At 49.8% G+C, this 23034-nt stretch overlaps 1 protein-coding gene across 1 annotated transcript in view; it reads right to left on the bottom strand.

The window, feature by feature from the left end:
* The window catches only part of HPSE2 (heparanase 2 (inactive)), a gene marked incomplete at its 3' end in the record, with an annotated part of 77213 nt that extends 54810 nt beyond the window's left edge, over positions 1-22403 (bottom strand). The window contains exons 1-3 of the mRNA XM_079536571.1: positions 21959-22403; positions 20915-21072; positions 12925-13086 (exon numbers count right to left, since the gene is read on the bottom strand). Coding sequence (XP_079392697.1) covers positions 12925-13086; positions 20915-21072; positions 21959-22218 — 580 coding nt within the window. The 5' untranslated portion in view covers positions 22219-22403. The remainder of the gene's footprint in view (positions 1-12924; positions 13087-20914; positions 21073-21958) is intronic.
* Between the last annotated feature and the right edge of the window lie 631 nt (positions 22404-23034).

The following is a 23034-nucleotide window of genomic DNA, read 5'->3' as shown; positions in this document are numbered from 1 at the left end:
CCCTTCTGCATGCTCCTTGTTATCCCCTTAAGCCACATTTTACTGATGTTTGCAAAAACCATTCTCTAACTACAGAAAGAACACTGTCTTTCCCATGAATACTGGAAGAGATGTGCAAGAAAGTACTATATTTTCCTCTTGAGACAGCACTGGAGGAGGCTGGCACGCTCAGCAGCACTTGGGCTGCATGTAAGCAGGTCAAACTACAATGTGCTTCAAGAAGAAAAAGTCCAAAAATGAATTTTAGAAGGGCAAATCCCTTATGAAAAGACACCCTGTGCAACAAGCAGCCCTCTCTGCTGGGCAGAGCTCAGCTCAAAACGTTCCCAGCCCCCTTTGGTTTCTAAGGTTCCTGTCATCTTCTGTCACACATTATTAAACAGATCAGAAACAGGATCTGGGATTACAGAACAGACTGAACTCAGGACATCAGAGGACACCTGCCCTATAAATAGGAATCATTTACCAATTTGGAATAACGCACACATGTTTTGGCAACTAATCAGTCAATAAAAGCAGAAGACCCAACATCAGAATTATTCTAGCACTATTGTTTTAAGATGCAGAACAACAACTGACATCACCATGACTTAACCCCTCACTTCCCAAATTCCCACCTCGCCTATCTGTGCTAAATATCCCCCAAGATTTACCCTTCCTGTAGCAAGCCCACTACTATTGCCTAAATCTGTCCTCGTTTCTGAACTGGAACACTGCAGACTTTCCACTGCAAAGGGCTTCAGAAACAATTAGTGATTCTGTGCACTGTTCGATTTGTTGACACTTGGGTTTCTAGGAAAAATTAACACAAACATGCACAACAGCCTGCATAAGGAACAAGGCAAAGTGCTGCTTCCAAACAGGTGCAGCCGATTATCTGAGGCAACGCTCTGCCTGAAAGGAAAAAAAACAACACATTATTTTCTTCACAAATTTTAAGAGCACTAAAAAATTCCAGATAATGGGAAGTCCCTGAAGCTTTTAGAAAGTGTTTTCTCATAGCCCATACCTGGTATGACAGCTGCTTCTTTGCAGCTATGGGGAGTTGTGGTTTTCCATTTGTGAAAATTCAAGTGAAATCTATCATTTTTTGGAAAGAGTCGAAGTCCTGAGCTTCTCAAATATCTTTACAGGTTGAACATTTGGAAAGGATTCAAGACTCCAATCAGAGCTTGAATATGTGGAAATATTTAACTCTCTAAGAAACAGTATATAAAATAAGCTGTTTCTCCACTTGATGACTATTTCAGGATTGACTAATGGCTTGTCATGGTGCCAAACACCACGGAGATGGCTCAAGAGGATAATTTCTGAAACTTGAATTTGTGGCGTTCTATCAAACGAAGATTTCTGTGACAAAACCCGAGATCCGGGAATTTATATGCAGCTAGAGCTTAAATGGACTTTTGGACACCAGATTTCAGAAGTAGCTCTACCACATTTGCTCAATGAAATATCTGTTAAATCTTTTCCTAGGGAATGAACAAGCTTTAAAATAAAAGAGGGAAATAAAGACTACTGTATCAAACACATGTCCCTCCTGAGAAGTCCTTGCATTGCAGCTGGTTGGCCTCTGGATCTCATTTTGGGGAAGGACATGATGGCAGGATGAAGGCTACATGCTGTTCTGCTCAGCCCATCTCTGGGGGTCACCATGTCTTAGTCAGGACAAACCCATGTTCTGAGCTCCCCCCAGGGTGAAGGGCCCATTTGGCCAAATTACAAGCAAAGGCTAACAAGTGCTATTGGGTTTCAAGGAGCAACAAATTGCTGTGATCAGCTCTTCTTTAGCTGACACGTTTATGTTACACGTTGGTTCAGATTTTAAGGTGGCAAATGCCATTAGCATAACATAGTTTTTCCTCCTGCTTGATACAGGTTAGAAAACCTAGCCTAATAATTACCACACCAAATCCATAACTTCCATCTGAAACAGTTTCAGAAAGAGCCTTGATTCAAGGGTGACTGATTGTTAATTCACCTCATACCCAGGTAGAAGCATTCCAACATATATTTTCAGCATTATAAATCTGCACAATATTAGCCCAGGGTTGTCCTTTGTTGGGTTTTAAATCACAGGTTCTCTCTGTGCCTTTCCTTGCTAACATTTCATGCTATTTGCTGCAAGCTCGTTCTTCCCCTTGTTGGTACTTGCACACTCTGATCAAGTTACTTTTAATTTTCCCTTGGACAAAATAAGCAGATGAATCTTACCAGAATCTTGCCTATAACTCTGTATTTCCAGGATTTAGTCACATTTATTGCTCTTTTCTGAATACTTCTTAACTTGACAGCATCTGTTCTTCTGTAAAATGAACAGGACATAGTGCCTAGCACTGTCTCACCTGAGCGATCTCCACAATTAAAGCTTCCCACCATCTCCTCCAGGACTCCCTTTGGGCACAGGGAGGAACAGAGCCTGAATTCACAGCTACTGCTCTGCTCCTGCCCACCCAGCTGTTGGAAGCAGCTCCTTTTTCATTATCCACATCCGATCTCCAATTCTTTTTTCAGCCACTTTTGCCTCACAAATACATCCTGTACCCTTTGGTCTCATAAGTCCAAATTCACATCCAGTATCAAAGCACGCGGACATCTGTAAGACTCAGGTTCCACTCCCAGACTTGGAGCTTGTTAACCACAGGAGAGCAGGAGGCAGGCAGCAGCTTTCCCACCAGGTTGCTGACACAAAATATGAGATAACTGAAGGTTTTGGCACAGAGAGTGCAAAGACGCAGCAGGTGTTAGAGCAATGATGTCTATTTCATACCTTACATTTCAAAACAGCATCATGAACACGGACAGCCCCAAGACTGATTGCACGGGACAGCATCTCCGTGGGGTCCCGTATCCCAAACCTTGCAGTCTGCTACCAAGTAGGCACGATGCATCCCAGCACCCTGCTGTCACAGCAGCACTACCTTTGGAGAACCTGGGGCCAGCCGTCCCCACGTGTATGCTCACAGACAGCAGTATCCTCAACGCCAGTTAAACGTCATATAAGTAGAGTCACACCATACATGCAGAATCATGGAACATCCCAAGGAGAAAGTGTGATCTTTGAGATCCCTTTCAGCCCAATCCATTCCATGGTTCTATGAAAAGGACCTGCTCAGGGATCTCCGTGCCCGATTCCTGACTCCACACAGGATCACCCAAAAACATAGAATCCTAGAACATTACGGATAGGTGCATAGAAGCAGGTTGCTCTGCCAGGCGGTTGTGCCAAGGTCAGGCAAGGAGCAGTCCACACCCTGGTATGTTCATCTAAATGCAAAGCCTCCAGAGGTACAATTCCCACTTCTGCTGCTACAGACATACACACCCATGGTTACAGCCTCCTGCTGAACTAAGGACTGTCATCGTGCCCAAATTCCTTTTCTACATATTAAACAGCGTTTAAAGGCTCACCCACCCAGAAAGGCTGTGGGTGTGTGCGCGCCAGAGAATGCCAAGGAACAGTTATACAACATCAAAAAGCTTCTAGAAGGACCTTCTGCATTTGGTACAACAGATACTTTGTCAGACATCTAAACAACTTATTGGACTGTGTCCCCTTCACTTTTTTTCCCCCTCCTATTAGCCTCCCAACTAATCCCAGAGCTGAATTGGTTTCCTCCACTTAGAGGCTCCACTCAAGTTTTTGGTTTGTTTTTTTTTTTTTTCCCTAGGATTCCCATCTTTCTCTTTCTTTTTACTTTACAAATATATAAATAGTCACATCGTCATACGAGACAAGTAGAGACTGACTCTTATGGGTAAAAAAACAGATGTTCCCCAATCTTCCCTAACAAAGTAATATTTTATATATGGCTCTTCAATGGATTTATAGCCAATGAAGGGATGTTACTACATTAGCTCATGGAGGGGGTGGGTGATAAAAACTGGAAAGGAAGAGCCAGACAAGAAAAAAAAGAAGCTATCCAGAGCGCTGCAATTGGAGAAGCATGACAAATGGGCAGCACAGTTTTAGAGGGCTTCGACAGCAAGGCAGATTGCCTGGCTGGGAGTGATTGTCCACAGCTGGAGCATCGCAGAGACCATCTGGTATTTCTTAAACATGCTTTCCCCAGGTGATCCGGCTCTTGGAGTGCCCCAGCAAAGGGAAGAAAAAAGGACTGTGAGTCTCAGCCCCATTTCTAGGGCCACCCTAATTAGTTAATAGAATTATAGTTGAATTGGCTTCGGTTTCCTCTTACAAAAACCTCTGGTTTTGCCACCTTCTCTATGAAAAAATAAAACACTTAAATTCATGGAATCTCTCCTTTCTTTGAGAAACTCAATGATTGTGTCTCTTGGCAGAGTGACCCAGTATAAAAGTTAATGACGGGAAAAAAAAAAACCCGAGGCTCTGTCTGAACACCTTGCAGCCTCACTATTCTCCCACCCTGCTCAACCATGTTTCCACACGTGTCTCATACCCCCAAGCATACCCCTCCCTGGTGTGGGACTCTGAGAGCCTCTCATTTCCAGGATTTTGATCCTTTCCTCAACTTAGAAAAGCATTATAGAATTCAATTAGCAGTGCGTGCCACAGGCTACTGTCCCCACAGAGAGGAACACAGGCAGAGTACGCACCCCTCCCGACCCCCACGAGGCTGCGCCATCCCAAGCCAGCAGCATCAGGAGCTGCTAATGAAGAGAGGCAAGAGCAAGCAGTAAATAATGAGCGAGCAGACAGATGGAAAAAGGGTTAGCGCGAGCAGCCGGGGAGTAGAGCCTGGGATCCAGGCGCGTTCCCACCAGCAGGCAGTGCCCCTGCCGAGCAGCACAGGCAGGAGCCCCACTCCCTTCTCCTGTTTTCCCCATGACCCAGCCCAGCCACAGAGCGCAGGGCCATCAGATGCATCCTGTAGAGCGCAGAGGAGGCAACCGCCCCACAGCCACGCAGCCCTAATTCCCGGCTGCGAGCTTTCCAGCAGCACATAAATACCGGTTCTGCTATTTTTCACGGGGAGAAAATATGCCAGGATGGTGGCTGAACCTGGTGATCCTCCTCTGACTGCAGAGCCATTTGTTGCTAAGACATTGTTTGCTAGGAAATGCTCTTTTAAATTACAGAGGACTAGCCACACACAGACTGTCCATATAGACACGTGTCTCCAACTGTGTGCTGGAGAAAAACTGGTGAAGTTGGGCAAACAGAATGTGGTCTCAGCTAGAAATACACACAAGGTGCTTCAGCTTCTCCAGGCTGAGAAAAATTGTAAAGCAAATGACTGGGTCAAAAATACCGAGCAAACAACTATTTAAGTGTTTTAGACTGCCAAAAGAAATGTATTCCAGCACCATGAGTGCAGGGAACTATGGATGGAAACCATGCAGTGGTATAGGCAGCAAAAAGAACAAATGGATTACAAAGCTGAAAATAAATCAACCAATTGGGAATTACAAAGAGTAGAGAACTAGTAACATTATAAATACATGAAGGAGAAAAAATTCATGGCTTCCAGAGTTAGGAGGCATTACTTTTGGAGTGACCAACGTATATGCACGTTGTTTTAGGGAAAAAGATACAATGATGAACTAATAAGACAGTGATGTACTTGAGTTTATTAATAACCAACAGTTGTGCTAAATAACATCTGCTTTAGATAAGCACTGGTAAGTCACCCATCCCAGATAATTTGCACCTCTGAGTGCAGTAATGGGATCTCTGACCTGTTGACACTATTTTTAATAAATCTTGGAATGCCAAGTAATTCTAGAAGGGTAGGAGAATGCTAACCTCACACCGGTGCTTAGCAGGTCTGTCTGACCTGGGGAGCTGCAGGCAGGCAGCCTGGCATCAGACCTACACTAAGCAATTAAAAGCTAATATGAGAGTCCAGCAATAATTCATCATATTCATGTTTCAGCTAATTACCAGCCAACACTTGTCGTATAGAATCAAGCCCCATCCAACTGGTGGTACGACTTGATTTAAGAACTTGCATTAGTAAGAATAATTTGGCACAACTAGAGGGAGAAGAGCATCCAACACAACAAAAACACTGATAGCCTGCTTCCAATCCCACGGCTCTGTATTTTATCATTTAGATAAACGTAAAATCCTACGAGGCAGATAGCACAAGCAAGTTAGTAAATAACGGAGAAAAGAGAGCACGCTCACCCTGCGATCTGATTTGTATGGCTGCATGGCCATGGGCCAGCAGCGCGTGCCTTAATGCAGCCAAGTGCAAGATAATACACGTTTGGGAGAACAATACAGAGCTCATATCGGCAGGATGGAAGTCTGTCCAGCAAGGCCACAAGACAGGCAGTGCTACAACGGGAGTTCTGCTTTGGGCTATGGGATCACGCAGATCAGAGCCCACTGGTAATTAGGGACCTTTAATTGCCCACACATTGGCTGGGGAAGGGAGACATCAGACACAGCCTCACATTGAGTTCCTGGAACGCATGGAGGAAAAAACGGAAAGAGGAGATGGGAAGGGGACAGGAAAGGAGGCTCCTTGGTGTTGGTTCCAATCAAATCGCAAACTGAACGACTTGCGGCACACAAAGAGGTGGAAGCTCCACCAGACTGGTACAGATGAGTGCAGGGAAAGCCAAGCACTCAGAGAAACCACGCACAGCAAGGCTCCCGAGCGGCAACGAGGAGACATTTGATAACTCCATTAGTGGGAAGAGGCAGACCAGAGAGTTCGTCACCTCCTACGTGGGGAGAAAAGGTTAATAGATGGGTTTATGCCACTGAATGCCACAAGCCCTCCCGAAGCTGTTAGTGCGTGTCAGCCCTCCCCCTCCCACCACAATCTGTTTTCTGTTAGGTTTATGGGTTTTCTTTATTCTCTACGCAGCACCCAGAGCTGGCTGGTTCTGGTAATGACATTACATGTTATAATGTACATATACTTGTTGATTCTGAGATACACAATTTATAAAATATTTTTCCTTATGAGACTCATTAAATAGGATGGTAAATTGAATTTAATAAATTCTAAGTTTGCCATAAGAAGCCGTATTCCCCACAGTTACAAAAGAAACAGCCAAATCAGATAATGAGAAAGCCAAAGTGTTGCTTAACAGACTAGAGGGTGTCACCTGAGAAAGAGATTCCCCTCCCTGACCTCTCTCACACACACACACCGTCAGCACACAATGAGTTGTAAAACTGCTAATTAGGGTAAGAGAAGGCAGCCATCCCTGGGGGTTGGCTTGCAGCTGTCTCAGGAAGCAAGGAGGTATAAATCGGGACACGAGAAAGGTATTTCACGAGGGCCAACAGCTTGCAGAGCTGCACACAGAGCTGGAGCTGAAAATATTTCTACCCATCTGTTGGTTCAGACTTTGTGAAAAAGGATAACCAAGACCACACAGTTAAAAGCAGCAGGGTAAGACTGAGTTATCGTAGTGTAAGAGCAGAACAAAGATTATTTAAGTTTGATGTCTCTGAATGGGCCCACTGCCCATCAGCAACTATCTCTAAGAATTTCTGGCAGACAAATGAGGTTTCAGAAGACTGGGAAAGGGCAGATATAGTGGCTATGTTCAACAGGTTGAAAAATCAAGGAAATTGCAGGCCAGTCAACATAACTTCAATTCCTGGAAAAAATGTTGAAACAAATTAAACAGTCCATCTGCAAGGGAGGGCTGGAAGCAATAGGCACATCACGTGAAGCCAACCTGCTTTCTCTTTGACGTAGCAAAAGGGTCTCATATGTGCGATAGGGGCAGCAGATGTTATATACCTTTACTTTTGCAAGGCTTCAGCTCGAGTTCTGTAGAACATCTTAATTAGCAAATTAGGGAAATAGAGTCTAGATGAAATTCCATACGGGGAACGCACAGCTGGTTGGGAAACCGTACACAAAAATGCAGACATGAACAAGCAGTACTTTGCCAATAAAGCCCATGGCTGCATGGGGTATACAGACAAGAGTGTCACGCAAAGATACGTGAAATAATCCTGCTGCTCTTCAGCTACAACACTGGGCTCATTTTGAGGCAACTCGCTTCAAAGAAGCCCAGACCAAGTGGAAGAGCCCAAGGGAACCCAGCAAAACACAGACCCACAAAAAAAAAAAAAAAAAAAAAGTGCAGAGCACTGAAAGGGGCCTCAAGAGGCAGAATCAACCATGTATGTGTCATTCAACTTGAAAATAACATGGCCATGAACAGAAGAAAGCCAATTGTTTGGTGTTGAGCACACAAAAGTCTTTAGGGGAAACACAATATGAAGCCTCAAATACGTAAAAGATTCCTGTAGGGAGGAAAGGAGCACTGAGTTGCTCTGCTCATCCTCAGGGAGAAGACATGGTGTAATGGGCTTCAACCGAGCCAAGAGATTGTAGAAAGCCCAGCTTCACCATGATAGCTGCACCCTAGGGCTGACTGCTGAGCAGGGGATGGACTCCCCATCGCAGGAGGTGTGAGAACTAAGATAAAGCCACGTTGTGTAGGTCTGTTAACAGTGATGCCCCAGAGAGCAGTGCAGTGCTGGTGCCCAGCCCCTGGGCTCCTGCAGCCTGCTGGCTTCACACAAAGGTGCCCTAGGACACAATGTATTTCAGCCAAATGCCCTCAGAAAGCCGCGTAGCAAAAACAAACATCCACTTCGTTTCAGAATGAGCTCATATAAACAGCTGATAAAGACACAGAACCACTTAGTTACAAGGGAATGTTTTTACAGCGTGTTTGCCAGCACCATCCCTGCAGTTCAGACGCTGACATCTCAGAAGACACCTGCAAACCATCTCAAAAAGGGACTCTGCAGCTCTGCTGGTCATTATCTACAGGCTCAGTGCAGATAGCACTTTTATGGCATATTGCAGTTTTCACGATCCTTCCTCAGGAAAATCCCACAGTGTTTCACAGCATTTATATTCTCCCTCTCTTCCCCACAGGGGCTAACAACATTGCCATCCTCCTCTCAGTGACACGACTCCTCCACCAGTACCTCAACGCGCTGTATCAATCAGTGAGAGGAACCCAGGGACATAGCTTTCCATGCATATTTAGCTTTGAATGCTGCTTTTCCTGTGTAAGCTCTGATGAAGGCTCTGAGCCCCCAGAGGTGTGCTCTGACTGTACCAGCTGGTCAGATCAGCAGCGCTGCCTCTCCCCAGCCACCCCTCCCCAAACAGGGCCCCGCTACAGCTGACTTGTCATGGAGAAGGCTAGAAGACGATCTCTTGAGGTCCTTTTCAGATGCATTCTTTGTGGTGCTATGGATAACATGAATAACATTATGGTCTACAACAGAGGGGAGGGCAGACAGCTTGATCTTAAGCCTGTCTCACAAGATGCACCCCTCCACTTCAGCCGTACAAGTCCTCAGTGAAGCCTAGTTATAAATAGGGGTAGAAGTATACACACCTAGGGCAACACCAGCAAAATGAGCTGAGCATCCTGCATGGGCAACAAAAAACACTCGCAGCCCACACCCTGTAAAGGCAGCCCCAAAACATGTCCCACCAGCACAAGGGTCCGCCCTACAGACATATTCTCCAGGACTACCACCGCCCAGCACAACAGCATTCAGCAGGATGCGTACAACTACTGGCCGCCAGAGGAAGTCTGCAAAGAAATACGTATATCCCATGTACTCAACCTGAGCCACAAGACTCCCTGCCAAAGGGCAAGGAAAATTCTCACCATTACTGAAAAGAGAAGAAAAGCATACCTCTGAAAGTCAGCTTCTCGTTTGTAGAGCTTCACAAGGATACACTAGCCTTGCTCCTACTCCATGCCATCCACAAAATGTTCTGTATTTCTTCATTAGAAAAAACAGGCACACGCATCCTCACCCCACTCCATCACTATCACCTTAGGTGCTCTTACAACTGACCCCAAAGAGAGTTTCTACTTGGCTGCTGACATCTCCAAAACTGCTTCTGTCCAAGAAAAACCTTCCACATGGCTCACAGCCTCTCTTATGGCAGAGTCCGGGTTAGCTAATGGCCTTAATAGGACTAATTGGATGCCAGAGTGAAACACTTGATTGCAACTTGGAAACAGGTGGTGAAAGGCAATCTCTTGTAGCTCTCTCTTCTGTTCCCAGCAGCCAACCTTGGTCTGAGTCTCCCAGTGCCTCTCATTAGGGCTGGGAACACCGCACAGAAGGGCCTTTCCTCCATCCCTGCCTTTGGGGGTTGTGTCCCACAGGGTGATGGAGGAGGGGTTCCCAGCACCCACCCTGTAGGTGTTCTCTGTCTTTCTGGTGTGGATGTGTTGTGGTAGGATGGCCTGAAGGGCTGTCATCACAGCGCTGCTGGTGCAATAAGCGATCTGCTTTGCAGCCATAAGCAAACGGCAGAGCAGAAAGAGGAGATGCCTTCCTGCTGTTCAGAAGGAGAAGGGAGGTACTGTTTTGTTTCCTCAGGATGGGAACTCCTGAAGGCAAACGCGCTATTTATGGTCCATCCTTGTACCTTGGGAAGCTCAGCTACACTTAACACTTCATGCAATCAGGAGGGGGCAGTTTCTCACATATGTCCGTTGACCTCCTGAGCAATTCCCTCTTCCATTAGGCTTAATGGAATTTACTTAATAACAGTGCCGAAACCAATCTGTGTGGCCTCACCCTGTCCTAGGGCAGGATTCAGCTTTCTCCCCCATCCCACTAGTGGTTTCCATAGGGCAGGTAGCTCCTTCTGCCCTCCTGCTCCATCGCAGCTGCCCCACAAGCACGGGAGACACTGACATGTGAAACAAGATACCTATCTCCCAGCAGCATGGGGAAGCAGCAAAGATTAATAAGCCTCAAAATGTTATATAGCGTTTAAAGAGCTGTATCACAGATCAAAGGCTATTGCTCATCTCAGGGAGGCAGGTGTAGTAAGCCTGCAGAGATCACATACAGAAAACAAATGCAAGATGCAAGAGAAAACTGCAGACAGGAGCAGAGCTCATGCTTGTCTAGAGGAACTGAAGTGGCCTAAGCCAGAGCGCAACATGTGTTTCTGGAGAAGCAAGAGCCAGAAATCTTGCCTGCTTTCACTCAGTCTCAGTTGTGTCTTAGCACAGAAAACACATTGCATTTTAAGACACTCTTACCTGGGAGGTACCTGCTGCTGGGAGCAGCTGAACTCCCGGTGCAGGCACACAGCCTGCGGGGTGGCTGGAAGCACGCTGGGGACTGCGTGCAACTGCTGAGTGCATCCTGACTTACACTGCAGCGGGTCTGCAGAGCCACACAGAGCAGAGCGTGAGCTCCATGAGACTGAGGGGCTCCTGGGCACATCCCTCCTCGTTTTTGGGGATCCCTGGGCACTCCATCCCTGCATGCTGAGCCCTTCCATTGGGGACTCCCTCCGGCATCGCACAGAAACGTGCAGAACAAAAAGAAGTCCTCATGCAAACTCTGCCTGATCGAATCTGGAAGGTAAGGAATGCCCTTCTGCAACAGATGTACAACCCTCTGCCCACCCCAACACCAGATCCATCACGGGGAAGGGAAATATTTACACAAGTTAGTAGAGTTCCAGTTAAATATTATGCTTAGCTGTCTAGAGCCCATGTTCTCAGACGATGTCTATGAAATAAAAGATTAAACTTCATAACAATTATGAAGTTGCTCTGCACACATTCAGAGGGAGTTAAAGGACATTAAAATAGTTCCTTGGGTAATATGACAATGAAATTGCTCTCTCTTTCCCGGAGAGTTGGTGCTAAACCCTTGTGAACCCTCCTGTAAACACACTTGGAAAGGGTAAGAGCAGAGCTGATAACCAGGTAGCACCTCTGCTCCGCAGGTTCTGCAAAAAAATGCAAGCAATGCTCGAGGGCTTTGAAGCAGCGAGGGAAGGAGGATAGGGGAGAGCAGCTTCTCTTCTCAAGGGAAGTTTGTTTAGTGGAAAGTAAGCAAGTTGTCAGGGGAAAAGCTGACAATGTTGATTCCAGCAGTTGTACTGGGAATAAACAGCCAAGTGGATTACGTTACAGGGAATGAGAAATGGTTCTGAGGATCCCATTTAAATGCTGGGCTTTCAGGAATGGTAGGTTCAGCCACACTCCTGGCCCTGGTGCCCATGGGCTGAGCCCGCAGACAGACCTACTGTGGCCATCCCTTCTCTGCAGGATCCCCGAGAGGCCCATAAGCCAATGTTCCCAGAGGGGACAGAGCTCCCTGCTGTCACGGCTTGGGGTTGGTTGGGGTGGCAGCAGTGGGGCTGTGTGGGACCCGTTCCCCTTTCCCAGCCTGGCTGCGGGGCCAGCATGGGGCCCTGCTTCCCATAAAGATGGGATGGATGCCTCCCTGCCTTCCGCAGGAAAGGGACCCAGCGAGAGGGGAAGGGGATCGCGCTTGATTTATTGGCCTCTTCCTCCTTCTCATCGTCTGTGGCTCGTCCAGCTGTAGTGATAAGGACAGCTATGAGAGGACACTGCTGGCTGCTGGGATCCCGTCCTCCTGCCCACTCCCTGCCTGCAGACATCAGTCCTTTACAAGCACCATTAAATGTGTATCCAAAATGTGGCAGTCTCCTCCATCCTTTGAGATTCTGTTCCCTGGATAATACAAACAGTTGCCAGAAAAAGAGTATCCTCTCAGCTCTGTCTGGGCCATTATCCCTTTATATTTGCTCTTTAATATTTACTGGGTTCACACAAAGTGCATGCTCTGAAAAAAAAAAAAAAAAAATCAGCTGCAGCTTAAAGGACTCCAAATTTAGTAATTGCTGCAGCCCCACCGAAGTGAACAGTGAGCGGGGAGATCACTACAGCACTTCACGTGCTGTGGCATTCTGCTTAGATCAGACTGCAGGAAACATTCTGCCCAGTGGCACCAAATCTGGAGTGCCCACTGCAGGGGCCCTGTGAGTCCACCACAATTTCCTCAAGATCCGTTCCCTCCCAGCACCCAATAACCTTGGTAGGAAGCAGAGGCGGCCAGAGATGCTGATTCACATAGGGGGAAAGCTGTGAGTTAGCAAGAACTAGCCACAGTTCCTGGCTCCAAAGCTGGTCTTGCAGCCTTACCTGTTAGTGTGAGGTTGCTGTATGTGTTTGAAAACTGCTCCTTTAACAAAACCAAGTGCATCTGAGCTGCCTTTTCCCTCTGTAGCTCCAACATTATGTCAGGATGCTGGGCGATCTTACAGCCTTTCTGCTTATCCAGGGCAATGTCACTGCGAACAATGTCTATAGCAAAAGGGAAAGAAAAAAGGGAGATGGCCAAACCTCAGCTTTCATTGTCACCAGACGCTTGGACAGAACCAGCCAACACGACAGCCACACAACCATCACTCAGCATGAGCAACCCAAAAAAAGGGGTTAAAACCCCTTGGATCTACCTGTCCAGTGAGGTTCCTCTGCTTAAGTCTTCTTTCTCCCACTGAAAGCCCAAATCATCGCCTTGAATAGGCTCACACAACCTACCTCCCCTTCCATCCATCACTGGTGGATGCTGATCTCTTACAATGGGAGCTAATCTCTTAAAATTATGACCTCTCTCTCTGGAAGGAAAGTGCAAAAGTATCCCAACATTTATGTTATGACCCTGTTGTTGGCGTACTTGACACTAAATAATGAGAAAAGACTAAGTCGCATCCTAGTGACCCTTGGCTTCTGTCTACCATTGCTTGTCAAAGACAGTGAAGAAGGCTTGCTCTTGCCCTGTGTATGCTCACTGCTGAGGCTGGGTCAGCATGGTTTACAGCTCTCTGAGCAGGTCTCTTTAAATTTGTAACACCTGACATCTGATTTAGGAGACAGGAAGCTTACTTAACAATTGCTTTCTCTCCACATGAGCATTTTGTAAGTCATATTGTGGAACAAGAATATGATATTCCCTCTCCTAGAATAACTCACCCGCTGGGGAAATGAAAAGGTTGGGTAGCTGTGGGGGGACAAGGATCCAGTAAGAAGGGGCCAGTCCCAAAACAGGAGGTGGGCAGTGCAAATCAGTCCTTTCAAGGCCATTTTCTGAGCTGAATAAACTCTGTAACATGCTTGGATCCAGAGGAACCATCTGTTGTGCTGAATTCTTACAAAAGCTTCGGCGGCCAGAAGCGATAAGGGATGATGGAAGTTGGAGTTCTTCCACCACACTACACAAGGTCAGGCTTTGCATCACGAGGTTGCCCTTTCCTTGGTTTTATTCCCATCTAGCTAGATATTTCTGAAGGAACTTATTGTCAGAAGAGAGATATGCCTGGCTCCACAAACACACTCAAGCTCCACTATTGCCATGCACACCAAGGAACTGTGAAGTTAAAATCATAGAAGAGAATCATTAAGGTTGGGAAATACCACTAAGATCATCCAGTCCAACCATCAACCCACCACCACCATGCCCAAGTGTTTTCCAATAGCCACGCTCATGTCAGAGCCAGATCTCAGGTTCTGCAAATCTGGGCTCCAAGTGATGTCCTGGGCTGGCAGGGAACCCGCACTGAATGTGGGTGGAAGGCTGTTGGCCACACTGTCTTGGCTGTAGGGAACCTCTTCAGGCCATGTCCTGTGGGTCAGGTCAGACATTCAGCATCACCTGGCCTGCTGCTGCCTAATTTGTCCCTCACACCAAGCGATGCCGGATTTTGGAGCTGCCATGGAGTTGAGGGTCTATACGAGCCTGGGTAACAAGTTGGCTTGTTTGCTGGATGATGAAGGAACCAAAGGGTGAGAAATCTGTGGGGAGGGTTGAGGAGAATAAGTCATTTCTGTAAGGTTTGCAAAGGCCTCAAAATAATTTTAATGGCTTTGGTGAAAAGGCAGAGTGGGCTCCTCAACAGTGGGACAAACTTTCTGTATCACCCTTGGACCAGGATCCCTCTCCATGAAGTCAGGGACCAAGGAAGCAGTTTGGAGAGTGCAGGGGGATGTGGCAGCAGGTGCTACATGGCTCCTCAACATCTAGCATCCTGCCTCCCTCTTTGGGGACTGCAGGTCCCAGTGAATACGTGCTGAGGAAGGGATATGGTTGTGATAGAGAAGATGTGAAAGGCACAGAAAGTGGGGATGCTTTTCTGGCAGCCAGTTTCATAGACTTCCCAGAAAGCTCCTACTGTATGTGAGCAGGAAGCAGAGGCGAGCATGCAGAGTCCTTGCTTCTCACAGCTAAGGACCCAAGGGATTTGCCCAAGACTTAAAACCCCATATCCACTATATGGATGGTGACCCCATATCCACTATAGCTCCAGCTTAAACAGTGGGTAGATGCTTGGGATATGGGATTCCAAAAGAACCTGATGCCTGTTTATTCAGACACAGAGCGCAGGTGAGGAGGTTAAAGCACCTCTAGTATAGATGTCAGGGAAATTTTTTACATGGAGGGTGGTGAGGCATTGGCACAGGCTGTCCAGAGAGGCTGTGGGTGCCCCATGCCAGGAGGTGTTCAAGGCCAGGTTGGATGGGGACCTGGGCAACCTGATCTAGTGCCTGATGTAGTGGTTGGCACCCCTACCTACAGCAGGGGAGTTGGAACCGGACAGTATTTGAGGTCACTTCCAACCCAACCATTCTGTGATTCCATGATTCTACACCTCTCTTTCGAACCAGCAGCACCAGGGGAAGAGGCCACAGCTGCTGTAGGAGCTCAGAGAGAACCTCAGCAAGAGCAATCCAGGGAAAAGAGCCAGCAGGAAGCTCACAGTGATCACATCTAAAAGTAAGTGAGAGAAAGGGGAAAGGCACAGGGGGTGTGAGGAGAAGGATCCCGCGGGGGGCTCTGGGCAGGGCAGTCCCTGAGCGGGATACAGCTTTCCAAAACGCAGAGCAGCCATAAAAACCAACACACGCACACACACACACACACACACACACAAAATTATAAATAAAATCAAGGGGGAAAAAAAAAATACCCAGCAAAACAAGAAACCAAGCGACTCTTGCCAGAAGTGAGAAAGAAGAACTCCAGATGTGGGAGCCCCAGAGGACGCCAAATGGTTTCCAAAGCCGGCAGACCAACGAGCTGCGTGTGCCTCGAGAGGCAGCGGCCGGGCCGGGCCGGGCCGGGTCAGTACCTTGGCCAGCTCAGCCCCGCGCCGCTCGGCGGGGCACGGCCGGGCGCATCCCGCAGCGCGGCTCCCGCAGCCCCGGCTCCCGCTGCCCGCTCCTCTCCCGGCGGCACCGCGTCCCCCGGCGTCCCCGCGGCGGCGGAGCGGAGCCGGGCCCGGAGCCGCCGTGCGGTATGGAGGGAGCACACCCGTGTGGCGGCCAGGTGAGCTGCGGCTCGGGCGGCCCCGCGGCTCGAGGAGCCCGCGGGATCCCCGGGTGCACCGAGGGGAAATGGAAGAAGTTGGAAAGCAGCACCGAGCGCGTCGGCTTTGTCGCATTTGTGTGCATCCTCGTCGTGTCTGTCTTCAATAGGAAATTCTCTGACAGATTCGTCTCGTTCCTTTCCTTTAGACGGGAAAATTCCCTGACAATGAGTTCCAGAAAATATTTTGCGCTAGATAAAAAAAAATCGTATTTGTTTGTTTTATATGTAATAATGCCGTTGGATGCTGCCTATTTCTTCTGTAATGAAAGCAAGGAATTAATAACACACCGATATCTATGTCTGAAAGCTGTGATCCTGACCGCCTCCATCACCTTACTCCACGCATACGTATTCTTTACACTGATCCATGTGGTCCCACTATAGCACAGTGTGTTTGTGGCATAAGAATGCCCTCAGCAGGCTTCTTTCCCGATGTGAATACACTGATTCACTCTTCACTTCCTTTAAAGTATTCAACGAAAAAAATCCATGATAAATTCAAAATATTTTCCCTGATTGGCAACAGCCAGCTCACAATCCAATTGCATAGGAAGCCACACGTGTTTCCCCTGAGCATGTTACTTTGCATGAATCATTTCTAATTCATAGACAGAAGTGCTGAACTTGCAAAAAAATGCTAAGGTTTTGTAGAGAATTTAGGATACTTATTAGAAGCAATCAAACATATAACCACAGGAATCCTTAGTCTCACCCATACACCAGCAAATGGATAATCAGGAGCTCATTGTCTGATTGCGCCACTTCCTGCACTTATAAAGCAATTTTCACACATGGTTCTTGCAAAACTGTTCAAAATTTAAAACCAAAAATGGAGATAAACATACTTTGGAAGCATCTCCTTCATAGATAGTGCCTTCCTTACCTTGCAGAAGGCAGCTTATCTATTGGCTTCTTCTTACAGGGACAGGAGGATGACCCATCTCACTGGGAAACACCTGCTGGTGGCTGAGCTGTGGAGCCAGAACAGCAATCCCCATACAATGCTGAGCCCTCACTGCTCTGCTCTAATATCCAGGTGAAAGCACAGCACCTAGAGGCAGCCTGCACAGCACAGGCTCAGCAGGGGGTACGGCATTCCCCTGTGCACAAGGTGGCTCAGGGTCCTGACCCAATGCCAGGTGTCTGATGGTGTCAGAAGGAAGGGATCCTGAGATGAAAGCATGCACAGGAAGCCCAATAGCCAGTGCCACAATTACAGTGTAGCACCATAAGGCAAAATCTCCCAATTAGTATGGAAGGCATGAGGAACATGTTTTTTGCCAGGATTCTGTGGTAACTGGCCATTTTTCCAGATGCCCAGTATCCTTCCAAAAAAGGAAATAAAATAGAAGAAAGTAACTTAGCAGCAACTGAGAGAGCATTTTTGAAATGCATCGTCCACACACACTTTGGCTCAGCACCTTTTCTTATGCCTTACCTACAGCACGTGCATGTGCTCCCTTTCACCTCTGCCTCCCACGACCCACACAGGGCCATGTTTTCTGTGTGTGGCAAATGCCCTTTGGTCTCCATCAGCCACAGAAACACTCCGAGCTACAAAAGTATGGAGAACCCACCGAGGCACTTGGGCCAACACATCCCCAAGAACTCCAGTTCCAAGAAACGTCACTTTTTCCCTTGACTTTTCTGTTCACAGTACATATGCATAGAGGGAAACTCTAATGTTCATGCCACCAGGAGGTGTCCAAAACTTCTCTCTGCTGCTGTGAGGTGGCACCAGCAGCACTCCTTGCTGAGCCAATGGAAGAGCCTTCAAACCCCACCAAACACCCCAACACCAGGCTCCAGGGCAGCACAGACAGGGTTTTAGCAAACTCAGCTTCAGAAGAAGCTTTGTGTTTATGCTCCCAGCAACCATTACCAGGGCAAATGGACAGCCCCATGTGCTTGCCCCAAAAAGGAGCTGCTCAAGGCTGTTTCCCTAGTGACCACTGTTTCTTATTGTCCCATTCCTCAAAGCCAAGTGGTCCTTGGCAACGCGTGAGGTGGCTGGAAGGACAGCCAAGTGCATTACCCAGTAGGCAACCCCTCAGCAGAAGGAGAAGCTGGTCTGCTGCAGACTGAACATGAGATCTAGTACCTGCCCAGGGGTCAGACAGTGGCTGGAGAGAAGCAGCTCCAGATAACAGAGCACAATTTGCAACACAGACTGTCAGGGAAAACCAGCCCAGTGGGGCACGGACACAGAAATTCCATTTAAGGGAGGCTAAAGTCTACCAGGTCAAAAGCATTGCACTTCTCGATCAGCAAGTGTCAAAAAGTCTCCCCTACAGCCCCACCTCCTGGTACCGCAGGGCTCGGTGCGTGACAAACTGGTTTTCTATTGAGAACAGACCTCAGGCAAGGCAATGCCATGGCCAAATAATATAACAGATCACTTAGATGGCCTTGCAGCTCTTGGCAAAGGTCAGAGGATATATATAGACATGCTGCCTTCAACACCCTGTGGTTCAACCAATCCCTTTCCCATAGGAAAGAGCTTAGACAAGTCCCTCAGCCTGGTATGGACAGACCTGGTGAACTCCTGCCAAACAGCCACCAAAAATGACACAGCCCTCCAGCTCTGTGAACTGAACCAATAGACCTCTGTGCTGTCTCCCAGCAGCCATGGGATGTGCACAGAGGCAAACGCTCAAAGCAGAAAACAATGATCTGTCACTTGTTACATCACCAAAAACCATGAAGGTCAGACTGAAGACATTCACAGACTTCTCTTTTAATCTTTTTCTGTCTTTTTTTTTTTTTTTTTTTTTTTAAAGCTAGATTGTAGATTAGACAAGAAATTTCAGAAAACAGATGATGAGGGGACAAGAGCACTGCACATGGAAAGCAGCCCCAGTCAGCCCAGGAACTGCAGGCAGGGCAATGGGGACAAGAGGACACTCGCTGCCTTCCCCAGGCTCAGGCACTGGGTGCCATCTTTTTCCATGCGGTCTGCTCAGCCCACAAGTCCCTCACATTTGTGCATGCCTTGAGAGCAGGCGGGTCCCAAATAGGCTGTAGATGAGGGAGCAAAAAGCAGAGCAGTGCTCCGAGAGGAGAACATGGCTGCTCGGATCCAGCGCAGTGGGGCAGAGAGCTGCAGTGGCACCAGGATTTCATTTTGGAGAACTGGATCCCCCGAGTGAAGCGCGAAAAGATGGGAGCTACCAGCAACTCCAGCCTCGGAGTTTGCACACAGATCTTAAGAACAAATAAGAAAGCTTTGCTTCCAGGCAGGAAATCCTTTTTACCACACCTTTCTGATTTACACTGATGCTTGATACACACCACATGTGTCCCCTCCCTCCCTCACTCCTATTTGCAATGGTTCTGTTCCATATTTAAGTGATGAAAAGTTAAGACCTGTGGTTACAACTTCTATGAGAAGCTTCATTTTGAAGGACTGCTACATTTCAACTTTATTGCCATGCGGAAAACTGGGAGAAAAAAAAAAAAAGAAAAAAAAAAGAAAAAAAAAAAAGCTTTCAGTCCTTCTCTAACATGAAAGCTGCTGTGAAGACATTTAATAAGTGTAAGTTCTCTCCTGCAGGCTGTTGAAATATTGACCTTTGGGCTGAAGCAGGGAAATTTATTCCTACCGATGTTTAGCGTGAATCTCATCCATGCCTTTACGCACTACATTGAAGTTTTCTGTTCGAGATGGCTGCAGGTTTGGTCAGCATGAAATTCATCCCAGTGGGCAGAGCTTACAGCAAACCCCTCACCAGAGATCAATTACGAGAAGGAAAAAAACCAAGTGATGGGACGGGGATTGCTTCAGCAAAGACGGAGCACACACATCACCCACCTGCCTGCGTGTGGGGCTGGGGGACATTGGTCTCACTGAGATCAAACACTACTGGAGGAACAGAAAGCCATCAGAAAACTGGCAAACACGTCTGCTTTTTCCATTCAGCGCTGAGCTGCCGACTGGATTTCTGCAAAACTTCCTCTGCTCCACTGACCTGCCCGCTGGGATCTGTCTGGCATTAATTGGCCCTCGAAAATCACTTATGGAAATATCTTCTGCTAATTTTTGTTAAGTCGTAAGTAAGAAAATAAGATTTTTTTAAGGAGAAAAAAAAAAAAAAAAAAAGACAAATCAATAAATTCTTGCACTCGGACATGGTATTCTGCTTCTCAAAATAGGAGCGTCGGCCCTGACTTGTCTGCGAGGTTTCTTTGTGTGAATCAAGGGCCGCAAAAGGTGAAAACCTTTCGTGCAGCTGCGGAACCGCTGGGAGGAGGGCACAGAGCGGGGAGGAAGGGAGCGGGGCAGAGCCGGGACGAGGCGGTGCCGCCGTCACTTCGGGCAGGGCCCGGTGGCACGGAGCTGCGGAGAAAGAGCGGCTCCCCAGGCACCGACGAGCACCGAGCAGGGCCGGGCTGCGGGGAGCCCCGGGGCCGCAGCTGCACGGAAAAACGCGGAAACAACGCCGGGGTCCTTAGGGAAAGGCAGAGCTCCCGGGGAGCACCGGAGGGTCCGGGAAGATCGAGGGAGAAGCGGTGCAAAAGCAGCGGGGCGCGACCCGCAATACCGGGGGACGATTCCCTCCGTGGGCCTTTTGTTCCTCCGCCGGCCACACCGGCAAGGGGAGGGAAAGGAAGGAGGAGCCCCCCACCCGGTGCGGCGCTGCCCGGCGGAGCGCACGGCGCGCCCGGAGCCGCGGAGCCCGAGCAGCGGAACGGGACCGCGCGGTGCCCGCAGCCCCCGCAGCCCCCGCAGCCGCGCCCGCCCCCCGCCCGGCCCGCGGCCCCGCTCACCGTCCTCGTAGTTCTTGAGGTAGTAATCGGGGCCGGGCCCGCCGCGGCTCTTGGCCGGGTTCTTCACGTTGTGGAACTGCAGAAAGTCCGTCCTCTTGCCCGCGAAGCGCAGGAAGGCGGGGGCCAGGCCCCTCGCCAGGGTCACCAGCCGCCGGGAGCTGCGGGGAGGAGAGCGGGCTGAAAGCTACGGGACGGTGCCGGAGCGGGGAGGGCCCGGCGGCCGCAGCGGGAGAAGGGAGCGCGGTGCGGGGATCCGGAGCTCTCACCGCGGCCCGGCCGCCCCGCCCGGCTCGGCGCGGTTCGGCATCGCATAGCATAGTGCGGTGCGGCGCGGGCACCGCTCAGCAGAGTCCGGCTGCGGGGCTCTGCGGTTCAACCTCGGCAGAGGGAACGGGGCCGCCCCGCCCGCTGGCAGCGGGGTCCGGAGGCCGGCAGACCCCGGCTATGCCCTCCCGGAACCCCCCGGACAAGTGCAGCGGAGGCACCGGCTCCCGGCTCCCTGGGGGCGGAGGCGGCACCGAGCGGGACCTTCGGAGCGAGGACTCGCTCTTCCTTCTCGACTTACCCAGCAGGACCGGTGCTCTCCGGCCGGCCCGGTGCCTCCAGGCCGCTGAGCTCGGCACCCAACGCGACGCGCAACCCGGCTCCGTCCTCCGGGAGCCCGGGGAGCGCGGGGAACGTGGGGTGCGGAGCAGCTGGCCGACACCCGTTGCTGCGGGTTCCTGGTGCAGGGGTTTTTCTCCCTGCGCTGCCTCGGCCCCATGTTGTGCTTCTTCTTTTTTTCTTCTTTTTTTCTTTTTTTTTTCCTTTTTTTTCTTTTTCTTTTTTTCTTTTTGTTGTTGTTGTTGTTGTTGGAGCGGAGGGGAGCACGACATTTTTGCAGTCATAACTGATAAGTCTCCGAAATGCTTTCTCCATTGCAAACATGTGCATCTTAATGGAAACCATGGCCTCGCTCCCTCCGCCTCAACGAGCGCCGCGGGCAGCCCGGAGCCCGGCGGGGTGGGCGGCACGGGGAGGGCGCCGGGGGGGCTCCCGCCTTACCTTAAGAAATCGAGCCAGCCATCATGAATGATGGAGGGGTCCAGCTGCAGGGAGAGGAAATTCTCACTGATTATCCTGACAGGGCTCTTGGTGTTGACATCAAGGAGAATGAGAGTCCTTCCCTTCACACCTGGAGATTTCTCCACCGGCAGCGCTCTCCTGTCCCCGGCCTGGGAGGGCAGCGAGAAGGTGGCCATGAGGGCCAGCCCAGGTGCCATCAGCGCTAGGAGCCCGGGGGGACAGGAGCTGGGACAGGGCATGCCGGAGAGCAGGAAACCCCTAATTAACTCGCTGTCTGCAGGGGCTCGCTGGTGGCTAATTGTCCTTATCTAAAGTGTGGGGCGCTCTGCCTTTTTTTGCAATGTTTTGGTGCTGGTGGAGGGGAACTCACGCCCCTGACCAGCCTTTCTCGCAGCCGGTGCCAAGACTCCTTGCAGCCAGCACCGCCCCTTTAAGAGATGCAGGCTCCAGACATTTTTAACTTTTTGAAGGTAAGGGGAGGCTCCCGGTTTAACCCCCTCGGCTCGGGGCCCTCCCGAGACTCGCTGGCTCCGAGCTTCGCTTCGCCCTGGCACCCGGAGGGACCGAACCGGACCGGAGCCCGGGACCCCGGGGAGCTCGGTAGCGAGGAGCGGTAAGGCGGCGGGGTGGCCCGCTTCGGGTCGCGGTGCTGGGCTGCGGGAACCGAGGCTGAGCGCGGAACGCGACGGACGCAGCGGGAGCGCGGAGTCCTCGCGCCGGAACCCCCGGATCGGCCCGGCCGGCGCACGGGGGCCGCTGGGATACAGCGGGGAAGCGGCCCGCGGGGGTTGGGACGGCAGCTGCCTTCCTCTGCCGCCCTCGGGACCCGCCGGTGTTCGACCGGCGGCGGAGCATGGCGAGGGGTCACGAAGGATGCGTCCGGCGCGGAAACGGCCGCATCGGTGGCGCAAAAAACGCCGCGGTTCGGTGGGACCTGCGGTGTCACAGAGCCGGTGCCGCTGCCTGGAGGACCGGGATCGCCGGACGGGAGCCGCCGGCGAGCGGATGTTGGTGACATCGAGCAGGGGGTTCGTGGGGGCTCACATCTCGGCGAG

The sequence above is a fragment of the Tetrao urogallus genome (genome assembly GCF_951394365.1).
Source record: "Tetrao urogallus genome assembly, chromosome: 5".
Classification (NCBI taxonomy): Eukaryota; Metazoa; Chordata; class Aves; order Galliformes; family Phasianidae; genus Tetrao; species Tetrao urogallus.
Note: the sequence above shows the minus strand (reverse complement) of the source record. Positions and strands in the feature narration are given on the sequence as shown.